At 43.7% G+C, this 23,085-nt stretch overlaps 1 protein-coding gene across 3 annotated transcripts; it reads right to left on the bottom strand.

Moving 5' to 3' along the window:
* Nucleotides 1–29: 29 nt before the first annotated feature.
* Nucleotides 30–6,188, bottom strand: LOC112879573 (phospholipase D delta-like). Of its 3 annotated transcripts, none has more exons than XM_025943850.1 (11): nt 5,482–6,188; nt 4,145–5,210; nt 3,480–3,596; nt 2,651–2,845; nt 2,255–2,515; nt 2,086–2,154; nt 1,791–1,938; nt 1,244–1,392; nt 980–1,144; nt 689–886; nt 30–589 (listed from the first exon to the last, which is right to left on the bottom strand). In XM_025943850.1, the coding sequence occupies exons 2-11, from the start codon at nt 5,063–5,065 to the stop codon at nt 296–298; spliced, it is 2,517 nt and encodes an 838-aa protein (XP_025799635.1). In that variant the 5' UTR covers nt 5,066–5,210; nt 5,482–6,188; the 3' UTR covers nt 30–295. The 3 variants fall into 3 exon arrangements, with proteins under 3 accessions (XP_025799635.1, XP_025799636.1, XP_025799637.1); XM_025943851.1 differs by having other exon boundaries at nt 5,899–6,188; XM_025943852.1 differs by lacking the exon at nt 5,482–6,188 and having other exon boundaries at nt 3,480–3,607; nt 4,145–4,276.
* Nucleotides 6,189–23,085: the final 16,897 nt, after the last annotated feature.

The raw sequence follows: 23,085 nt of genomic DNA, 5'->3' as shown, positions 1-23,085 counted from the left end.
GAGATTCTTACAACCATGAAAAACCAACATATCGAACAACATACGGCATTGAGCCCCAACCTAATTGCAATTCCCAAAGGACATTGTATTATGCAAAACTGTATCATGCGCCATCTCTTTTTCACCGTACACACACACACACAACACACACACATACATACATACAAACAGCCTTAATTAATGCTAAACATCCGATGGTCGAACTTTTCTTAAGCATCAACCACTTGAGACAATGCTGACGAGCAGCTTCAGCTCTCCCCGGGCCACCTTCGAGCTTCTTCAACCTCCGTCCACCTCACGTCGTCAGTGCGTTGGGGAGCGATGAGTGGGTGCCCAGCACCTTGCCGCCGACATCCGGGAAGCTCTCCTGCCCGGGCAACGGCCCCACCCTCCCGTCTTGCTCAACCTTCACGGGGTACCTCATGAGATGGCCCTTCATATCCTCCATCTGCGGCGAGACGTAGGTCGCCCAGTTGTCATCCGCCACCTGGTTCACCCGCTGCACGCACTCCTCGGACTCCGGCTGGCGGAAGCACTCCTCCACCGTGCCAAGGTGCTCTGCCCAAAGAGACATCCTGTACCCGTACACCTGCAGATCAACAGCGATGCAGCAGCCGGCGATTGTGTCATGACTTAAGCTGCAGCTCTAGAAATCGTGCAAAGAGTTCTACAGAGAGGAGGGCCGTGCCTGTCCTCGCGGAGGGCTGCCGCTTCCAGCCCAGCTGTAGCGAGGCTGGTACGCGCCCATGGCGATCTCCGTGTCCCGTGAGCCGTCCATGGATCTCTGGTTTATGTTGGCCGATCCAATGAGCACGTATTCATCGTCAACAATCATCCCTTTTGAGTGCACGTAGATCATGAACCTCCTGAACTTCTGGGCCAAACGCTAGAAGAAAAGGAAGACAGTCTATCAATACAAAACAGATCTAATTCATACATTTCAGCAACTTATATATATTCCAGGACGAAATGTAGTTACTATTGCAGAGTTCTCATTGGAAGCGTTCATTTGCGCAACATCACTCGAGACTTCGCGCTTGCCAAGGCAATAGAAGTTCAGGTACTCCTGTGGATGGCTTTCATGTAAACCCTCCTTTCGAAGAGCGTCTGCAACAATCTTGTACATCATGGACATAGTATGCCCCTTGAAGAGATCAAATGGAAGCAGCAAAAAAGGCATCAGGATAAAAAGACAGTGCATCATACATTTTCAATGAAAATCCGACCATGACGAGGAAAAAACCTGCCAATAGAGGATCTCCTGCATAGCAGCAGTAGTCGGATTGCCTTCAGGCCACATTGGTATAACAATATATGCTGCAAACCTCTCCTTTGCCTTAATCTTTCTTGCAATCTTTATGGCCAATTCAATTGGTATTAGGTTCTCAGCACCTGTTTCCACAAGAGTATTGAAATCTTAAGCTGGATTGGTCTTACAGATCTTGATTTAGAAAAAAATGCACCAATCGCTATGCACTAAATATTAATAGTTTCTTCCAACATATTTCCCAATCAAACCAGTAATATCTATGCTTTTTCTTTACCTCAGACAAGTGGCAAAAAGTTCAACTGATCCTCATTCAACACTCAAAAATGCTAAAGTAAGGTCGTCAATCGGTTATTATAATAGATCTAGAACTAAACCGTGTTTCTAGCAGTGGAAACTGTGAAGCAATGGATAACATACGGTCCAAAAGCATATCCTGATGTAGATGGATACAAATGGGAGGGTTAAGAACAAAGCCAGAACAGAACAAAAGTATTAATGCAGCTAATAGTCAACTTGTTACCTGCACTTCTGTGTGCAGACCAGTAGTATGAAGATCCAATAAAGTACTGGTTTTCAATATAGACAAAGTGCTGTGCAGATCTGATGGCTTTAATATATGCATTGTGTATGCTCTTGTCTATCTGCAGATTCTTTGCACAGACAAGATTCTGCACAACAAAAGGGTATAATAGTATCTCACTGAAAGAACCAAGCTTCAGATAGAAAGCTTGCATTTTGATGTTAAAGTTAATTATAACCAGTCTCCATTTCAGAAAAATCACACTCCATTGCTAACACACCGAAAGGGATTGTACCTGGGATTCAGCCTCTTGAACAAGTTTTGGGAATCCTTTTACAGATCCTGAATCAATTGACCGGAAAACCTAGCCAAATAAGAGAAGGTAAACAAGCTATCTGAAACCTAGAGTAGTAATCACATAGAGGTGGCACATCTTTGATGTCAATATGAATGACTCATCATACCTGCACATGCCAGTTTTCAGGATCCTTTTCTTCACAAACATGTGCATTTAATTCATCCGCGGAGGGTGAAACAATCCACGACATCCGATCTATTTTTACCAATGTATCATGATGCCAACTTACAGCTCTTCTGACACTGACTTTCCATTTTGCAGATTTTCTCCATCTCTGTTCAAAGTTTGTAAGTATATCATATGCAGCAGGACCCTCAATTTTGCAATGTAAATCGTGCCATGGCTGTCTGGGTCCAATCTTATTAACCTGTGATTGTTGGAAAAAGATGTTCAAATTTTTAGCAGGTTAAAATGATGCTGACTTTGTCAATATTACTGTACAAAATTCTGTAAGAGTCAGCAACATAGTTGGAGAGGGAAAACTAGATGGTAGAGAACTTACAGGGAATGTGGGGTTGTGGAAATCGTCCTTGAAAATAGTATCTAAATCCTTGAAAAGCCTGTGTTCAGGTGTATCATATCTGCCATCACACAAGTCTAGACCACCAATAAAAGCAGTTATTTTTCGATTGTTTCCTGTGGCTTGGGTGTCTACAATTACACATTTCTGATGGTGTGTAAACAAAGTTCCTACAACCTGGAGAAAAAAACTTGTCTTTTAAAATACCCTTGAGTGTGGTTTTACAGAACTCAAAAGTAAGAGTGCATGTGTTATCACGAAATAAGTAGGACTGATGAACTACATACGACTTGTAACTTCCTAAACCAACAACTTCATTACGAATACCTCAGTAGTCAAATTCAGTTAAGAAGATTGCCCAACAGCACTATGCATGCAGCCTGCTCGTATACGTAGTCAACATATCATCATTTTTTTTTCCAAACCAAGGTTTTCTCCAAGAGAATGCTATGACATACACAGCATGAATTTCAGTTTTATTTTTCCGAAAGCATATATGTTAAATTCCAGAGTTTATCTCTAACTTGCTATTTTTTATCTGAAACAAATGCAGAAATATATATGGATCAAATAAAATGCAAGTGGGCATCTCCTATTCTCCTGTACAAGTTCAAATTCAGTCACATCTTTATGTGTGGAAAAACGTAAGTTTGTGTTTGGGAGGATAATGTATAAGATGTTTAGTGTTATAATGTATATGAGAGAACAAAGGACTAAAGAGAAAATAAGAACTAGTGCTTGATATGCTGAAACCAGCAATATAGATTCAATGTACATGTATGTGGCCACAAGGGAGAAACAATATCCAAACCTGCTGCTTGAAAATGCTAAGTTTGTTGCTAGCATAGCGAGGAGATAACACACAATGGACACCTGAATGCCTGAAAAATTTGCGAGCTTCCTCATCATGTGTATGCATGAGCCCATCCTGCATTCCACCTACATCATTTCTATCAGACTATTCTTCTCCAGAGAAAGCAGCAACACGCTATTGTAGTCAAAACAACTAGAGCAGAGCAGCAACTGAAACTTGCAGTTTGGATTCTGCAGGCATTTATCTTGTTCGCAATTTGTTTTCTCAAATACGAAGGATGACTGAATATCATTATATTGAGATAGGAAAAATGGATAAACAAGTACAAAACACACCAGAAAATAAAACAAAAGAGAAAAGAAGGAAAAAAGATGCACAATGTTATGTGGGTTCAGATAGTTTAATAATTAAACTTACCAGCTTGGTTCTTGAGAGAACCAGAGGCATTGATCATAAGGGAAGAGAATTACATATCGCCAAAATATCTATACCTTGTCAGTTATTATATTAATCCTTCCATCATTATCATGTACTATTAGACAATAGTATTATCAAGTCCCGGTTTGGTATCTGTCTACCTCTTGACAACCATTTACATGTTTACAGCGAAGTGATTCTTATATTCTGAAATGAAGAGGTTGTAGCAGAGGAAAGAATCCTACCGTTTTTAAGAGGAATTTATCATGTGATGTTTTGTCATCCCAAAGTAACACTATAACACGGACTCCTTCTTGAACTTTGCGCTTCAAAATTTCCCCAATGGTTAGTGGGTTTCCATTAGGAACAGGTTTTGATGATTCCCTTACAAGCTTCACAGGGTGATACAAGGACCAGCCGACTATGTAGATGAGATGATGAGCCTCAATGATTGCATGACAAATATCTTCCCAGCATTTGTTTTGTTCATATGTCCTCCCACCATCGATCTCAATTTGAGGTCGGAAATCGTCAGGAACATGAGCATCTTGATATAGTGTGACCATACCACCCTTCCTAAGAGGGAAATAAGCATTTGGGACACCAACACTCTGACTACCATCAGCACCAACTCCATCCTTGTATAATGGGTTCGTGTCGATTGTCTTATACTGGATAGACAAATGAAGTTCAGGAGACGGCTTCATAGGATTACTGTACTGACCAGCAATTGGAAACCAGCCAGTGACCATATCACCTGGTGCGATCTGCTCAACTGGTATTGAAGCAACACCGATAAGCTCTGCCCCGAAAACATCATTGTCCTTTACAAGAAACTCAACTCTACTAACTGAATGTGCAACTTGAACATAGAAATGTTCCTCCCATTTAGGGTTCTCCGAGTTGGCAATGACTCGAGTTTGTGCCACCGTTGCTCCTGAGAGGCAAACTGAAACATACGGATCACTAGTAATGATCTTCCTCATGTCTGGGTGTGCATCAGACTTCCCACAGTCAGTGCTGCAAGCTCCATACGCAGTAAAACATTTTCGCATCCTTTCTGTCATGAGATCCATATTGGGGAGACATTTTGCTTCAATTATCTGTATGTCCAAGTCTCCATGCAGGAGCATACTAACCCCAGATTCAGCAGAGTGTTTCCCCATTGTATCACGGTATGAGAAAAATCCACCGGACAATATGGTGACCCAGGAGCTAAACTGTCATTATCCTGGAGAACACATCCTTTGCAAACCAAATCACATTGAAGGGTGCTGAGATCTTTATAGGTTATCCAAATACAGAAGGAACCTGCAGAGTGCACTCGATTTTCAGAAGATGCATTCATAAACATGACGGAAAATGAAGATAGGAGACATTCTGCAATGTTTAACACAGGGACCCTGAGGCCTGATTCCTGAATCCGTTGGTTATGCAGTGGTATTCGGTTTCAGTTATTTGTTTTGTACACAAGTCCCAGGAGTTTAGGAAGGTCTAAATAACATAGGATCCTAATTCCTATTGACTGGGTGGGGACATGTGCATTGGATCAAAGTCAAAAGAAGACAGAGCTAAATTTCACCTGATTATATTGATTGGTCCTCCCTCAGTCCCTCCTGCACTGCGTTCTGTTTGTGTAAGCCTATCAAATTCATAATTCCATCCCAACTCCCATTTAATCTAGACTCAAACTTGATTCGCAAGCCAATTGTGTAATCAAGTTTTCAATAGTCCAATCTCTTTGCATCGCTAACCCATTCGTGGCAAGAATCAAATTCCACGTTCATACGAATCAAAGCGACCAAATCAATGTACCTAGCATCTTGGACTAAATGGAGCAGGGATTATGTAAGAGCAAAGGCAAACAAAAAAGGCTTTAGGATGCAATGCAGAATTATTGCTGCTGGTAATGCATCTAGCAGTACTAGTTGATACTAACATACCTGAACATGCAAACACAGTGATTAATTAAAGCTAGAAGAGAAAGAAGAAACAGTACCCGATCGGAGGCCGGAGGCGAGAGAGGGAGAGAGATTGCGCGCGCGAGAAGAGAAGGAGAAGGGAAGAGGAAAGGATGGAGGCGACCCGATTAACGCCCCGAGTAGCCATCCATCCCCGTGCGGCGCGGAGTTCGCGGGGCAACGAGCGGCGCAGGGGGGCGACGGTGGAGTCGCGTGGGACCGGGCGCTCGTGCGCCCCGGGTGGCAGGCCGACGAACGAGCGGCGGACGGGGCGCGCGCCATTCCGGGTCCCGAGCGGCCCGGGGAGACGACGGGTGCGGCGCCTCCGTCGCCGGCGGCGGCGCGTGCCCCGTAGACAGTAGCCCGTAGGCATCTGGTCTGACATGCGGGCTCCGCAGCCTGGGAGACTGGGACCCACGGGCCTACTCCGAAAACCTTTTTTTCTAACGTGTAGTAGGCGATATTCTGTTAAAAAAAAAGTGTAGACGATATTATGCTGGAAAAGATGTACTAAAAAGATTTATGGATAATAATCAATCTAGTCAGATGTTCTTCTCTAACCTAGATCATGCAAGCAAATCGGTTTGGTGTAGCCCATTTTGCATAAACAAAATCAGGCTGAAAATTTGGCATAAATGAACTGAAACAACTTGATTTAGGATAATAGAAAAGGAGAACAATGTTGTGCATATGTACTCGTTGGTAGCCCATTCATATGAACAATGGTCCTAGGTGGAGGACGGAAAAAGAAAGTAAAATAGAGGAATCCAGACTCTCTTGTAAGAGCTCTTGGCTATACATAAGTTCAGAGAAAGAAAAATAAACTATTTTAAGTGTTAGGTTTGATATACGAGTTATGTAAACCATCTATAATATTTGATAAGCTTTACGGTCTTAGTAAGATATGTTTATTAGTTAGAATCAATCTGTTGGACCTCATGAAATTGCGAGGGGCATCCATTTTCACGCAATATAATAATACCACCGTAGAAATCCATCACTGCTTACTCACTACCATGAACAATCACACCTTCTCCATCAATCCCACACCAACATTTCTAATCTCTCTTTTCACGCATGCGTGTTTGCTAGACTAGCCTCTACACAGGAGAGAGATTCCAACTAAATGTAAAAGATGTTAAAAAATGAAAACAAAACGAATCCCAAACTATTGGAAGAATAATTCTTTTTTTAAAGGGTATTAAAAAGGACGATTCTAATCACATAGTTTGAACATTCTAACTTGGTACCCATGTTATTTCTTTTCTCTACGAACAATTACTCATGTACCTATTGCATTTTTCTTTTGTGTCCATATCATGCTATCGAGTCATCCACAAATCTTAGCTCACTAAAACCAACGGCTAGTATGGTAGTACATGTAAATAGGTTTTTGAAATTTGAATAGAAATATATGATCTATAAAAAGAATTACTGCAAGGCGTATGTAAAAGCACGCAAGTTTCAAATTCAAACAGATTTTTATTGGATATATAAAATTGCCCCACCTCAATTTTAGGGAAATCGTTCGTGCCAACTGCCAACCGAAGCCGTGTCCGCAGACATATGGACCCCACGTATCAGTGCCCTGGCCGACAGCTGCCGTCTCCTCACCTGCTCCCGCACTTGGCTTCTCCACTCGGAAGCAAGAAGAACCTCCGCATTCCCACCAAGAAACCAAAACCCTCTCCCTGCGATCCACCCCCCGATCCCCATGTCGCGCTACCTCCGCCGCGCCGGCCTCGCCGCCGCCGCCGCCGTCGCGCTGTCGGCGGCGGCGACGCAGGGCGCCTCCGATCCCTCTTCCGCAGGCCTACCGCGCCGCGCCGGGCCACCTCGGCCTCGCCCGCGCCCAACCGTCCCTGGGCGCCGACCTCGGCGCGCTGCTCATCCCGGAAGCCTTCCTCCTCGACACCGCGCACGCGCTCGCCGCCGCCCCCCTCCGCGTCCGGCCCGTCTCCGCCGAGAGCATCCGCCTGCTCCGCCGCGGAGGCCGCCCCGCGGAGGCCCCGGCCGAGGGCGGGCCCGAAGGGGCGTGGCCGTCCCGGTTCGCGCTGGTGTTCCACGACGCCGAGGACGGCCTCTTCGAGGACGCGCTCGACGCGCTCGCGCGCCTCGCCGCGGAGCGCCCCTTCGACCCGCGGCTGCGGCTCGCCGCCGCATGAATCTGCTACCTGGCTGGCCTGCTGGAGGAAGGCAACCAGTGGGTCTCCGAAATCCCCGCCGACGTCCGCCGGGTGTACAAGAAGTACCTACGGATGGGCGGCGCGCCGCGCGCCGTCGCCGGCTTCGAGGGCCTGGTGCGTGGTGGGGTGGGCTGCCTTCGAGGACATGGACCTGGCGCTGTTGGCCAAGTTCATTGACGGGGACATGACCTTCCTTAAGAGGGGGATCCTCAGTTCCTTGCTGTGGCGCTGTGTGTACGTCGACAAGTACAAGGACTACCACAAAACCATGGTCGCTGGAGCTCGATCAAAGGAATGATCTTGATCTCGGTCACGCCATACTGAGGTGAGGCCTTACTTCCTTACAGTTATGGGATCCTATTGCGCAATGTATCGATGTAGTGTTTACAGTTCTTTCATATGTGCGCATAAGGATTAAAGAATGTACTCATGGCGACAACATGGCTAGATGGTTGTCCCCAAATTTTGGTCCTAACATTGGTTTGAGTAGCATCAAGCGTTTGACGAAGTGCACCGAACCATGTGGGCTGATTGGCTATCACATACATATCATGGGGGTTAACTGTTCAGATGGTATAGTTTGGTCTCGATTATAGTTTAGTAGTGTGGCTACTTTCTACAACATGCCAAATTATAGAGGTTGAAAGAAACAATTTTTCTTGTATAAATCTGCTCGTTCACCATGGTAAAGATTAAAAAGAAGCATCTTTTTCGGTTTGTGTATGACCTTTTGATCAATTAAGGATGAAGACACAACACAGTCATCTTCAAGGGATCCAAATAATCTGGTTTCTATTTTTTATATTCCTCATCAGGGAAGAGGAAAAGGGGGTATGAGGATTCAGGATGGGATTTAACTTTTTGCTTTGAAAACGGGGTTTAATAAGATGATTGATATGCTCTGTACATAGCCTAGTATTCCCTTAGCACACCAAGCTCTCAAATGCTATACAAAATGAAGAGCATTTGAGTTCGTTTTTGTCAGTTCTGTGCTTTTCGAGATGTTAGCATTGCATTTGTAGGTGGCCTACTGGCTACTTAAATTCCATGGTTGTGTTCTTAATTGGGCCTTTCAAGGTGTGTTATTTGTGATGCTATGATCTAGGGTTTAGTGGACCTGAGAATGTGAATTTTACGTCTTTTCAACTATTAGACAATTCTTCAACATGACGACATGGTAAATCAATCAAGTTAGATTGTACAGAAATAATGATGGAAGAATCTGTTAGACCAATTTGAGTTGGTGATTAATTCTTTTTACGTGGGTGGAACTGGGATCTTGTTCTCGTGACATGAGGAATATGATATCCAGCATCTCTTACACTACTTTGTTTTGACAAACAAAATTTCGCTTCTGTATGCTTACTGTGAGCAGGAAGACCTGGCCATGTTGCATTCATCTTGGTCCCAATAGTGATTGCATAATTTCTTTACAATGCTGTTGTGGTTTCAGCATTTTACAATACTCTGGCACAATGTCAACTTGTTCTAACATGTTGAGATTCAGCAAAGGTGCTGTAATGTAATGTTCAACCTTTTTGTTTCAGTAGTTTAACTCCTACTCTTCATGATCTTGCGAACCTAAAAGGATGGTTCAGTTCTACTGTTGATAAAAGTCAGTTTGGCACTTATGAGCCTACCCACCATGGATGGCTAGATGATTGGATTACGGAACAGGAGTTTTCTGGAAAATATATGCTCTGCTTGTAGCATGTTGGCCACATTATCAGCTTAAATTGAGTTACACAAGCATACAAAGTTTTGTGGCTCAAGCCTTTACCTTTTAGGAGAAATAAGTATGAAAACCCACCAAGAGAGTTGTGAGGTCACCTCATGTGGGGATAGTGTTTCTGTTCATTGAATTTCATTAGCATATGATCCTTGTCGGCTCAAAATGTAGCCCTTGCAGCCACCGAGTGATATTTGAACCATCTTGTGTTGTACACTGCTAATATGCAAAAATAGAATATTGAGTATAGTAACAGGATTATGTGTCAAAATGAGCATAGGGCCTGTTTAGATCAGTTTGCAAAAACGTAAAAAAATTTTTTGCAAAGGAATCTTACTAATTTGAAGTACTAAATGAAGTTTATTTACAAAACTTTTTACATGGATGGGTTGTAAATCACGAGACGAATCTAATGATGCTAATTAATCCATGATTAAGCAATAATTAGCGGATGGTTACTGTAGCATCACTGTTGCAAACATGGATTAAGTAGGCTCATTAGATTCGTCTCGCGATTTACAACCCATCCATGCAAAAAGTTTTGTAAATAGACTTCATTTAGTACTTCAAATTAGCAAGATTCCTTTGGCATCTTTGCGTTTACACCTTTTTTGCGTTTTTGCAAACTGATCTAAACAGGCCCATAGTAACAGAGAAGAAAGGAATTGTACTTTTACTCACTTATACTGTTGTACCAGGTATAGTAGTTAAAAACAGGGGTGGGCAGACTGGGAAATGCGGCCGTAAAAGTCTGTGAAACTTTGAATCAAACTTAGAAAATATATCCACCATTGTGTTCATTTGCTAAGGTGGGTCAAAATATGCATGGCCATGATGCATATCTTTTCTCATGGAATTTTGTTATCTGTATGATGAATAAAACTCTGCCTAATCTCTTTCTGCAGGTAACAAAATGCCGTAGGCCTCCTGGAAGTGCTGATCCAGTTAACCTGCTCAAGTTGCTCTGAAGTTCATGTTCCAGCTTCCAAGAATCGAAGTTCCAAGTCTAAAGTTACGTTGTCGTTCTGAGAAGTTCAAGACACAGAATGCCACTTTCAAAGAGTTATCTGTGTGTAACGCTTCGTTAGTGCTGAATTTCCTGCAGTTGTGAAAAATGCTTAATTATCTGAAACTGGACTGCTGGGTGCTTAACCCCAACAGTAATTTTGGTTGGCGATCATATTGTGCCTTAAGTTGACAATTGCCATATGTTTCTGAATCGTTTTCAAAAAAATATGTTTCTGAATCACAACACGAATGCATTTCTGCAAGAAGCCTATTGTCTGATATCCATTGATGTTGATACTTGATACTTTGAGTTTAAATGTTTAATGGAACCAGTCATGAATCCATGTATCACATCTTCTCAGAACACTACGATTTATTGAAATAGTAGATGTGCAAATTAATAACATATTAGGCTTCATATTAGGCTTAAAATCTTTCTGGATAAATTTGTACAAAATGGTACACATTTGTCATCTATTGCAAGTGTAGCACTCCATTCACGGTGGAGGTGGACGCTCCTCATTGGCCTGTCAGAACTCAGAACCGTACTGGGTACCAGCAGGGACATTGGATGCCGTCCAGCTTCCATCGAACGGACGAGATGCCATGCGACAGTACAAATCTCTCTGGCAAAAGGCCGCGGACGGGAAAAGCATAGCAAAAGCGTAGCTGCAAAGCTGCCGCCTGCAAGAGCAAGCGAAACCACCACCACCACTCCAAGGAACACCATCTTGCCAATGGCTCGACTCCTCGGCCGCGCTGCTCTCGTGCTCCTCGGCGTGGCCGCCGCGACGCCGTCCTCTCCTCCATGGTGACCGGCCCAGAGAGGCGCCGCCGCCTCCGCGCCCAGGAAGGGCCGCTCTTCCCCAACGTGCGAAAGGCCCTCGTGGACGCGTCGCGAGCGCTGCTGTCCGCCGTGGTGCTCCGCGCGCCCCCGCTCTGCGGCAAGCGCCTGCGCGCCGCGGAGCGCGGCGTCGTGAGCGCCCTGGACGGCGGGGCCGGGGCCGCCGGCGCTGACCTCCGCCTCCTCCTCGCCCTCCTCGCCGCGCGCGACGGCCGCTTCGGCGAGGCCATGCGGCTGTAAGGGGAGGTGGCGCGGGACGACCCGTCGGACCCGCGGCCCAGGGCGCTCGCCCACGCCCTGTCCGTCCTCACCGGCCTGCCGGCGGGTACCCTCCGGCGGGGGGACGACTGCCTGGCGGCGGACGACCCCGCCCAGGTGCTCGCGCTCGTCGACGAGCGGGTGGTCGCGGCGGCGGTCGGCGGCGCACCCTTCGCAGTCGCGGAGGATGGAGGAGGGTCCTCGTCTGAATCGAACATTATCATCCTCCGCTCCGCAGCGAAGAGGACGAGCGTCGGGCTGGCGGCGACGCTGCGGGACGAGGAGATGCCTGCGCCGAAAAGGCTGCAGCTTGACGCGCTGCATGCGTTCTTGCACATGGGCGTGGAGTCCGTGCTCAAGACGCCGATCAGCGTTGCCGTTGCCGAGTCCAAGGAAGGAGAAGACGAAGACGATGGAAAGGAGGCAGCTTAGGTGTCTCTGTGACCGACGCCTGCCTCTGCTCTGGAGACGACCATGTTAGAAGCACAATGATCGAAGATTCTGCAGCCCTAGTGATCGGTGATGGGATCGATGTTGCCTACGATCTTTTTCATTGTCTCGCGGAATTAATCCAATGTTTTCATCTAACTGTTGACCTTAATTGATGCTCGGATCGCTTCTTTCTCGGTTCTTGATGTTTCCTGCATGCAGATGCAGTACATGGTTGCTAGTTGTTAGTGGTACCAAAAATCTTGGTAGAGCATTTCTCTATGATTATTATTTGAGTCAGAATGCTCCAAAAAAAACCATGGATTGCTTGCAGGTAGGTTCGAAAGTATGGCATGCTACAATATCTGCTCTATGAAACCATCCGCCGCTCGTAACCATCTGTTCTGTTTGAGGGGGAAAAAAAACTGGACGGCCTGACTACATTATCTGCTCTATGGACAATTGGAAATCTGGTCATCTGGTGTCTTGAATCTTGATGCTTGTTTAATTAAGAAGATGAGAAAAGCCGGTTATTGAAACGATGACATGCTGTAAACTAGGAATTGTTGTTTGCTAATTACCTTGTTTTCTGTTGGCTGTGTGTTTCTGTCTAGTCGTTCTCTGTTTCTCAGAGTCTGGTGGCAAAACCAGCATTTGTAGCCTTGTTTTACACCCCCCCCCCATGGCACATATATAGTGCAATGAAGCAACCATCTAGGTTCGCTTTGCAGATACCGGATACAATTAGTATTTGTAGTATTCACATAACCTTTTGATTGCTACAAGTATTGTTATTATCATCCTTGTCAAATTTCATAGTTTGAAACTAAATTTGGTTGATTTAGTGTTTTAACAGCTGAAGCCACTTGAGTTCTTGACTGCCATAGGCCCCTAACTTCTTATTGCGCAGTATATGCATCAATGGTGTGAACTGTTTATATAGTACATACATTCTTTAAAGCAATGATTAATGTGTACTGTGCAGTTTATTAGCCTTTTTGGCTTGTATGTCATGCATACAAAGCGTGATGGTATATGTAGGAACTGTTCAATCATGTGCATGTAGGCTGTAGGAGCTCGATGCTATATGTTTTAGTGGTGCCTATATTAGCTTAAGACGAGGATTGATGCATGAGATGTTCTGCAGAATTACTTTGATGTTTTGAACTTTGAATTGAGCTTTAGACCTCAATTGATGCAAAGATCAGTACTACCTGCTGTTTCCTGTATGCAGTAGGTGATTACCAGTTGGTATTCATCAGTGATAATTTCCGTACCAAATGCTTAAAGGAGTCTGAGATTACTTGGTGATTTTTTTAAAAGTCTGTCATGCTGATTCTCCTGAAATATAAGTGAGATGGTATGGATGGATTACACAAGGGTGGTGGGCTCTTGGTCCAGGATTCGTTTTTTCTAAGTTAATGATGCTTTCTAATTTTTTAGAAAATTTTATCCCTCACTGTTCTAACCACAAGCCTTGACAACTAGAGATTATTTATCATGGTTAACTATCCATGGCAGAAAAAAAGTCTTCATCTCTGAAGGAGAATCTCTCGGATTTGCAAAACTGTGACAAATGAAGGTTACAAACCATGTCTGATAAGTTCGTCTCGGTGAAACCAGATAGTAGCACACCACATACACGACTTACCTAGAGCAACATTGAGCCTCCAATTACATAAGACGTTGCTTTGTCTTCCACCTGCTCGTCACTAATGAACAAAAATGCAATAGGCTAAAAATAGTAATAGATAGAATTCACTACATGTCTACATGTGCTACCACCTACCATGTCAAAGTAAAGTAGACCGTTGCCATTTACTTTTATTTGTAGATATTCAGAGCCTCTGCCACATCTTGTGCAGCACTCATCCTCTGAGCCACGGTTAAGCACTCTTGTGCTCTGTTCTCTATAAAAAGTAAAGTTTAGTGCAGAAATTGGCATCAACTTATGCATTGAAGGATTATCATACAAGCATCAAGAGAACAACAAAGCCTACAGATTAGAGTAGGGTGTGTGATCTCTGCAGCTGTTCCCTCCATGTCCATTGCTTGATTACAAGAACCTGTGGACTCTAATTCATTGGCTAAACTATGTGCATGTGCATTTGTTCCCTGCACAGACGGCAGCAGGGAAATAAGCAACTGATTCATTCAGTGGCGGAGGACGCAAAAAAATCAAGGTGTTGCCGAGACAACAGCTAAAAAAATGCATGCCGTAATTTAAACGTTTTTCACAACAAGCAAATGTAAAATGAGACTGAAATGAGAGCGAAGAAATACCTTATCAAGAGGTCATCTTGATGACGCGATCATGTTAAATAATAGCCAAATATCAATTACAATATAGCAATTAAAAATCTGCAAAAAAAGATAAAAATGAGTTAATAATGATATATTTAAGTGAAGAATGTTTAAAAAGAGGAATAAAGTATACCTCAAGATATACCTATAAATTACTAGACATTGCTAGAGGAACTGGACAATGAGTAAAAATATACCGTTTTGGTTAATTTTTTTCTTCCCCTTGCTATTTCCAACCATGGTTAGGAACTTAGGATGGCGGCGGGGCGCTGGCACTCAGCAAGACGGCAAGGACAGCGGCCGGAGCGGCGCCAATCTGCACATACACAGATATTAGTACATGAAAAGTAGATGGAAGAAGCTATGAGTTTTACTACACACACAAGTTTGAGTAATAGACAGAATGAACTATAAGTATCTCGCCTTTAGATCAATTGTGCAGCATATTATTAATGCATCAAACATATGGCTAATCTAGCAATAACTATAACCTGTGAATGAATTTCAATATACATATTACATAACATGCGAAGTTAGATACTGACAGCATGAATTCATAAAACTGACCAAAAGGCTAGATCAGTTAGCAAAGACGTGGGATTGGAGTACTATCCACTAATCACTGCATAAATTGAAATGTAGGGAATCAAAATACGTCTTCACAATTCACATTTCACAAAGCACATAGGGATTACTGGATTAGGCCTTAGGGAATCGAACAAATCAACAAAGCATTCACCAGAACTCCAGAAGCCTCACTGCCTCAGAGCGCAGAGGCGCAGAAGGCAGAGGCACCACCGCACCAGAAGCCTCCGAGCGCAGACCGCAGAGGCGCAGAAGGCAGTCAGGCGGGCGGCGGCGGGCGAGCGGGCGGCGGGCGGTAGGGCGGGGCTGCGGGCGGGCGGGGGCGGGGCTGCGGGCGGCGTGCGGGGCGCCGGGGCTGCGGGCGGCGCCGCGGCGGGCGGGCGGCGGGCGGGGCTGCGGGCGGCGGCGGGCGAGCGGGCGGCGGCGGGCGGGCGGCGGCCTGCGGCGGGCGGGCGGCGGACGGTGGGGTCGTGCCGTCGTGGACTCGTGGGGAGGCAGGGAGCAGAGTCACGGTGGGGAGCAGTCGAGCAGACTAGGGTTAGGTTTTTTTTTTATTGGGCTGGGCCGAGCCGAGGTATTGCCCGGGCAATACCGGGCCCTCCGCCACTGGATTCATTCATGTAGTATGTCCCAGCCACGAGGTACATCAACTCATCTCTGTCCTGCAATGCAGTTTGCAGGAATTCATGAGTGATGAATAGTTTGTTAGAATATAAAGGAAGCTTGAAGAGTAAGAGCCCGATATGGAGATAGGCAACTACTTACCATCATTCCATCAAGTCAGGCAATGGACAAAATGAATTTCCTTACTTTCATCATGAAAAACCAGCCTGAAATTAACGTTGCTTCGAAAAGTATGTTATAAAGTGATTTATTTATGACCAAGGTTACAAAGCAGTGAATTCAATTGAAAAAATCCACCTTTGATAAATATATTAAACAAAAGTTTTATAAGATGGAAAACTAGAACAACTTGCAGGGGATTTCCCATGTTTCGCCAGCAGCGTGTTCTGCTGGCAGCAAGGTTGGATCAATTTTTTCACGTGCTCCACCAAGGTACCACCTTTCAGCATTCCTCTCGCGTATAGCTTCCTTGAAAAGTTGAAAAAGTTATTGTTGGCCTCAACCAGCTGAACAACTCGGTGACGGAATTCCCAGAGCTGTAGATACCAACTTCAAACTTCAAAGAATAGCATACATGAAACTCAAACTACAGTATTGGAATGTCGAGAACTATATATTGTTAGAACAGTACCTCATAAGCCTGTCTAGGTGCTGATCCTGGAACAGTGAGTTGTTTAACACGGAATACAAAATGCTGCATGGTTCAACGCAGATGTTGGATCAACACTGGGGATCAAATACATTTTGTTCATTAGGTGGCAAGCAGGTCACAGGTCAGCAAGAAAGAGAGGTGCTTTTTTCAGATAAGAGGTGCATATGTGAGATTCTCTGCACTAACAGTTTTTTTCCTAAATATATATGTAAAAGTGATTGCTGGTGGAGTAGTGTGTAAGTGTGTGTGGGTGGTGTTGTATGATGGGTTTCTAAACCCCTTTTTCCTTCTTAATATAATGATATGCAACTCTCTTGCGTGCTTGAGAAAAAAAAGTTCTTGACATTCAGATGAGACTAGAGTCTCCAGATATAATGACAACCAAGAAAATGTTGCTGGGTGAGACTACAACAAAAAAGAAGTTGCCACCATCAGCTATAAGTAACTACTGCCAAATAATTGAGTGCAGTGAAAAAACTGAGTGCATTGAAAAAACTGAGTGCAGTGATGAGAATAAACAGCCGTTCAGTAGTGCCAAATAATATGAGCAGCTCAAACAGAGAAACCCAAGATGCACTTGTGGCGAATTATTACTACATGTTCGGATACTCATGGAAACAACAGCACCAGTACAACTAGAACATCCAAAGAAACATAGGAGACATACTCTTACAAGGTTTACATCACTTCAAAGAAGAGAACACAAAGCTCTTATTAGTCACTTCTGACACACCACATTCAGACTGTTGTTTCTTCTTTTCTTAGACAAATTTAACTGCAGCAGCGCTGGCTTTTGGAGAAACGCAGATGGGGCAGTGTGTAAGGATGACTTCACAGGACTTGCATGCACATATGTGTCGGCATGGAAGCATTAGCATACAAGCACCACGAGAATAACAAAGCCTACAGATGATAGAACGGCGTGTATTCTCTGGAGCTGTTCCCCTGATGTTCATTGCTTGATTACCAGAACCTGTAGACTCCAATTCATTGGTTAGACCATGTCCATGCGCATTATTTCCCTGCACAGGTGGCAGCCGGGAAAGAAACAACTGATAATTCATTTCAGAAGTCCTCTTGATGATGTCCCTCAACTTATCTGCGTTCTGCGATGTAGTTAGCAGAAGCTCCTTAGTGTTCTGTATTTCCACACGTAAATAATGGGCAATCTCTTCACCCACTTGCATCAGTGCATTTCTTCCCATAGGATTCACAAGGTTCAACAGAATATCATTTAGTGAAGATATGTGCTGCTGCACTGCTTCTTGTACATGTTCGTTCTATTTACAAGTGAAGAAATGGACAGAGTTAGAGAACAACAAAGTAAACTTCAAAAACAAAGTAGTGCAAAAAAAAAACTGAATGGGATTGAAGAACATGTTCTAATTGCAGCCTGTGCTCATCAAGAGAGGTCAAGAAAAGTGGAAAATTTTATCAGCTGTTGACAATCCGTATGATGGACACCTAAACCCTGATTAGTTGGTGAAACAAAGCAAAGGAAATTCTGGTTGTTCAGGTTGATTGGCTTGCCTAGGATATGACAGGAAAGGAACTCTATTTGTGGCTGTTGGCCATCCATCTCAATCACATGACTGCAGGATGTATGCAATATTTTTTCTTATCAAATCGGAAGAAAAGGGTGCTCTTTGTATAGAGAACTAAAGGCGGTGGGCATTTAATAGATCGTATAATATATGTTTGGAAAGATACTATTAACTCCACTTATTTATTTAGATGGCGAGCGTTCTCATGAACACAAGTCTAGGTATACCTGTCATAATTGTTGGCTGCTACAAATAATCGACAAGTACTCATGTGCTGGAGGAAAATACGGCACCTGCCTATTACCATCAGTACGAACAGTTGAAAGGATTCTGATCCTACCGGATCTGTCGTGGCGACCTAGCAGCAGCAAGTGGAAGAACCAAAACCAGATCAAGTCTACCAAGAATTCAAGAAACAGAACTAATCTCACACAATCCCATGTAGCAGTGGATGCACGAGACTGATCTCATCGCACCAACCCCAATCAAACAGATTTATGGTACAGATCGGCTACACAGACAAAGACGAGACAGATTCTACCAAAACGATCTGGAACTGGAACTGACAGGCAAAGAGGAACGTACAGCATGGGTGGATTCGAGGAACAGGACGAGATCCGGGGGCGTGGAGGGTTAGCGTTCGTTCTTACCCTTTCGGGAGAGGAGGATCCTGATGAAGTCGCCGGCGTGGCAGGAGTAGGCGGCGTGGCCGGCGGGGAGGTCCTGGCACGGCCGCAGTGGCGGTGGAGCGGTGGTGATGGCGTCCGGTCGCGCGATCTCCCCATGAGAGCAGCGCATGCGACGGCGAGAAGACTTGGGAGTGACAGTCTAGGTCTGGGCGCCGTCGTCGGGGCGACTAGGGCACAGCCTGTATATACAGGCAGCCGACCGCTTCATTTCTGGGCCCGTCTGGATCACTGACTGAATAGGGCCCAGTTCAGTCCATGTGGTAATGGGGTCCGTTTTGCCCGTTAGGCATTAGGGTTTAGTATCTTGATTGGATGAAACGGAAACAGGCCCCAATAATTTCTATTCTTTGTTCAGTCCAAGTTAGTTTTTGGTCACTGACTTTGAGAAATGGAAAAGAGCACAGGGCTGATTGGCTAAGTTTGTGCAACGGCAATGAAGCTCAATCTTGTATGAGCACGTCTTCCAGCCTAGCAGTGCAAGCTTCAGCCTTTGAGCTTGTTAGCAAGACGTGCGTGGTCATCGCGCTCGCGCCATGCACGCTGTGTGCGCGGTCACCGCGGGCATCGCTCGCCACGATTCCCTCTCTCTTTCTGTCAGGGAGTCCGGTTCTTTAGCTCACGCACCGGACTCATCTGCATGTAAACGACCCTATGTAAATCACCTGAGATGAATACAATGATCAATGCGTTGGCCATCACTCTCTTTCAGAGCTCATCAGGGAAGATGAGCACCCTTTCGGTGCGGTGGAATGATCAGAATATTGAGTACGTACTAGCAGCACCTTGAGCTCCGATCCGTTGGCATCATCTCCAGCCTCGTTGGTGAGAGTCCCATGGCGAGAAGCCGGCCGGAGGTGGTGGTGCAAGCCGGCAAGGAAGAAGGTTAGTTCAGCCTGGACTGATGCCCCCTTACGTGATAGCGTGTCACGTCATGTTATGTTCCCTGGCTATTTCATATTTTTGCAGAAATTCATTGATGTTTCTGAACTGTGTGGATCGTGCTTTATTAGACCTTTTGACGCAAAAATTAGTACCACATGTTGTTTCCTGCTGGATGCAGTAAATGAGTATCAAAAATAGGTATTTTCCAATCATAATTGCAGAACGAATGCTCGAAATAAATTAAAAAAACCTGAGATTGATTTTTGCAACAATAGTCATTCATTCTGATTGTTTCCATGGACAACTCCTACACTCGTACTGTTATCATTTGCACCATCCCGTTGCCTAGGTCTTTGTATCAGCTCGATGTAACGATATAATCTAATAAAAACTTCCCATATCGTCGAAAGAAATCCCATTGCCTACAATTAGACAACTTGACGATGTAATTTTTACACGAAACAATGGAAGTCTTTTACTGATCCTTGCTTGAGGATGATGATAGAAGATGTATCCTGAAACATGTTTTACTAAAGAATCAGAATTTCCTTATTGCGCTCAGCTTATTTTCAGTTGGTTCAGTATTTGTGCTTTTACTGTATGGCCAGTTTTGCACCTCCTTGCAGAGATAATGCTACGAAACCACCATCCACGTTCACTTACAGAATTTCTTAGCCAGTATGCATCTATATTTTTACATTACTTGCTGATGCTTCAAGCATGGCATATAATTGTCATGTCTGTATATCTCACATTAAGAGAAACTAAATGCACGTAAGTTCGTTGCTTACTGCTGAACCAATTAGTACCTTCCTTGCTGACGCCGGTAACTGCGCATTTGTCCATGCATCTTTAATGAACTTGATGTGTATTATTCCTTTTTCGTTTTTGAAAACAGGGTTTAATGTGTATGTGCAATTATCATCATTTATATAAGAAACTGTTAAGACAAGTGCATGTGGGAGAGTTAGATTAGGTTTCAGAACTATAATGCCATAATAATGCTAATAGCAGCCTGTTTTGTGCCATACTGTTTTTGAGGTTTCCAAGGGCCACAGTGCAGATACCACTAGATTTTTAAAATAATAATGGTTCTTCTAATATGTTTCTTCAGGATTTTCTGTAGAGCTCCTCCCCTGGAAGAAGTCATGCGGATATATGGAAAAGGCAATCATACTTGTCTGGTGAATTCTTTTATGCGATGAGTTGGGAGCGGTCACCACCACTTTGACACTTTCATATTCAATTGGAGAAAAGCAGAATCCAATATACAGGGCACTTGTAAATTCGCTGCTAGTAGATTGCAGAGTCACCACCTCCCACATACAATGTTGTTTGACTTCTCTAAGTACCCACGTTCTCTAAATACATTCTAATTGTCTGCCTCAAATAAATTGGATGTTTGAATGTGTATCAAATACTTCATATGAATCCCACATTGCTCTTTTCAAAGGGAAATATATACTGATTTTGTGTTCAATTTGATTGACACAGGAGTAGTTTCTATATTGTGACAGATCTTTTGTTGTAGGCTTGTAGAGGTGGCTGCCCCCCCCCACCCCCCCCCCCCCCCGCGCGCGCGCAAAAGAAAAAGAAGAAGGATTCATAGGAGTGTTCGATGTTAGTGGAATGCTAACATGATCCTCAGAATGTGTCAGTGAGAATAGCATGTGCCATTGAATAGCATGTCACATCGGATAAGTCATTTTTATTTTCGTCCACAGTTAAATCGAACCTAGCATTATCTTACGCATGCCATGGCCAAATCATAGTGATGATGAGAAAAAACTTTAATTACAGCATGGTGTATAATCAGTTTGAAGTTCACTTGTTGGCTGTGCAAAAGGGACAAAACAAGTCTGTAGGCTGAAATCAACTCATCAATGGATACGAGGCTGCCAAACTGGAAGAAAAACAGGAATCTCCAAGAGAACACCGCAATATATTGTAGTAATTTCCTTCCCAAGGCCTCTCATTAGCACCTGGTTCCCATTTCACCTTTAGTATTACTCTGTATAATATATATAAACCATTCCATGATCGAGTACTTAATCTTAGGCCCCTGTTTGGCGCAGCTATAAAGCTTCTAAAGAAGCCAAACGTGCTTTCAAGTAGCTAACCTGGGGATTAAAGGTGTTTCGCAGTCTAGCTTTCTAAAGTGTTTCGGTTTCTATGTGTGAAATACATGAAATGGCCTTAAGGAATTGAAGGATATTGTAGTAGTATATAAAATATTAGCCCCATATGATCCAAGGTAGTTGTTTTAAAGCCTACAACTCCCAACTGGATGGATGTTCCAGAATCATCATGGATAATAAAAAATAACAGCAAACGTTGCAGAGCTATAGATGATGAAGTGTTCTGTAGTGGTGAACTTTGGACACCTCTAGAAGCGAGACGAATTGCGTGGAATTGGAATCTAGACCTTCAAAAAAGTTAGCTCCTATTGACTTCCTCTCTCTAGTCACCCTTCAATCTCACATCTATTGTAATGGAAACAAATGAGTACATCATTATTAGTAAAACCATCTTGATCTCCCTAGTTAAGAATGTTACCAAAATTTACAATGCTATTAAAACTTGCATTCAATTGCCTCAAAATCAAGGGTCTTGTTAGTTGGAAGGGAAGGACACCGCTAACTTGTTTTCCAACACCTCCCAATCCTCAGACACTGCTAACATCCATGACCACTGGTCGCTACTTCCACACCATAATCTACTATTTTGTATTTTCTAAGGTGTTGCTTTGGTGGTTGTAGATCCCTATCACATATATATGTATTAAGTCGTACAATAACTGTGGTGAATTTATAGGTTTTGTATTTGTTGGGTGTGAAACTCTAATGAAGAATTAATCCCAATACATTATTGATTAGATTATGTTTTGTACCACTCTAGTTAGAGAAGAGGCATTTTAAGTATATCGAGTCTCTAAAATAAAACTTGGGTCACTAGCCTCTATTATGATGCAAGCTAGCCCATTCTGCTAAAACATATTGATGACCAAACAAAGTTTGCTTTTATGCATCCAAAACGTTAGTAATTTTCTACTCGAGGGGACCCTTGAAAAACTCATAAAGTTTACACATGCACATGAGTTTTAAACTCTAGTAGTTCTAGAAAATGCAAAACCGCTTCTTTCAGTTCAAATTACTTTTGTTATATATGGCATCAACTTGGACAAAATACATGTTCATTACATTTGCCCCACAGAATAATGCGACCTTTTTGTTAAGACTAGTACCTGTGCATATGCATCGAAAAAAGGAATTGTGAATGTGAAATGCATATTCTTGGTTATTAGGTGAGGTTGTGGTAACATGGTGTCATGCCGGTAATTTTAGTGGCATTGATTTGGTGACGCAGATTAATTAGGGACTGAATTATTTGTGCTGTTGATATGTATTGTCAAGTAAGGCAGGACATAGAACCATTATTTGGATCATGCCCGCATATGCTTGCCGTAGCACAGTAATTTAATGAGTGTCCTG

The sequence above is a fragment of the Panicum hallii genome, chromosome 2 (assembly GCF_002211085.1).
Source record: "Panicum hallii strain FIL2 chromosome 2, PHallii_v3.1, whole genome shotgun sequence".
Taxonomy (NCBI): Eukaryota; Viridiplantae; Streptophyta; class Magnoliopsida; order Poales; family Poaceae; genus Panicum; species Panicum hallii.
The sequence above is the reverse complement of the archived record's forward strand: the minus strand, read 5'-3'. Positions and strand labels throughout refer to the sequence as shown.

Coding starts and splice junctions, on each gene's coding strand:
- LOC112879573 (XM_025943850.1), bottom strand. CDS start 5,065: ATGGGGAAACACTCTGCTGAATCTGGGGTTAGTATGCTCCTGCATGGA. Junction 1,145..1,243: donor AGGAGATCCTCTATTGGCAG/GTTTTTTCCTCG, acceptor GATCTCTTCAAG/GGGCATACTATGTCCATGAT. Junction 590..688: donor GCAGCCCTCCGCGAGGACAG/GCACGGCCCTCC, acceptor GTTGATCTGCAG/GTGTACGGGTACAGGATGTC.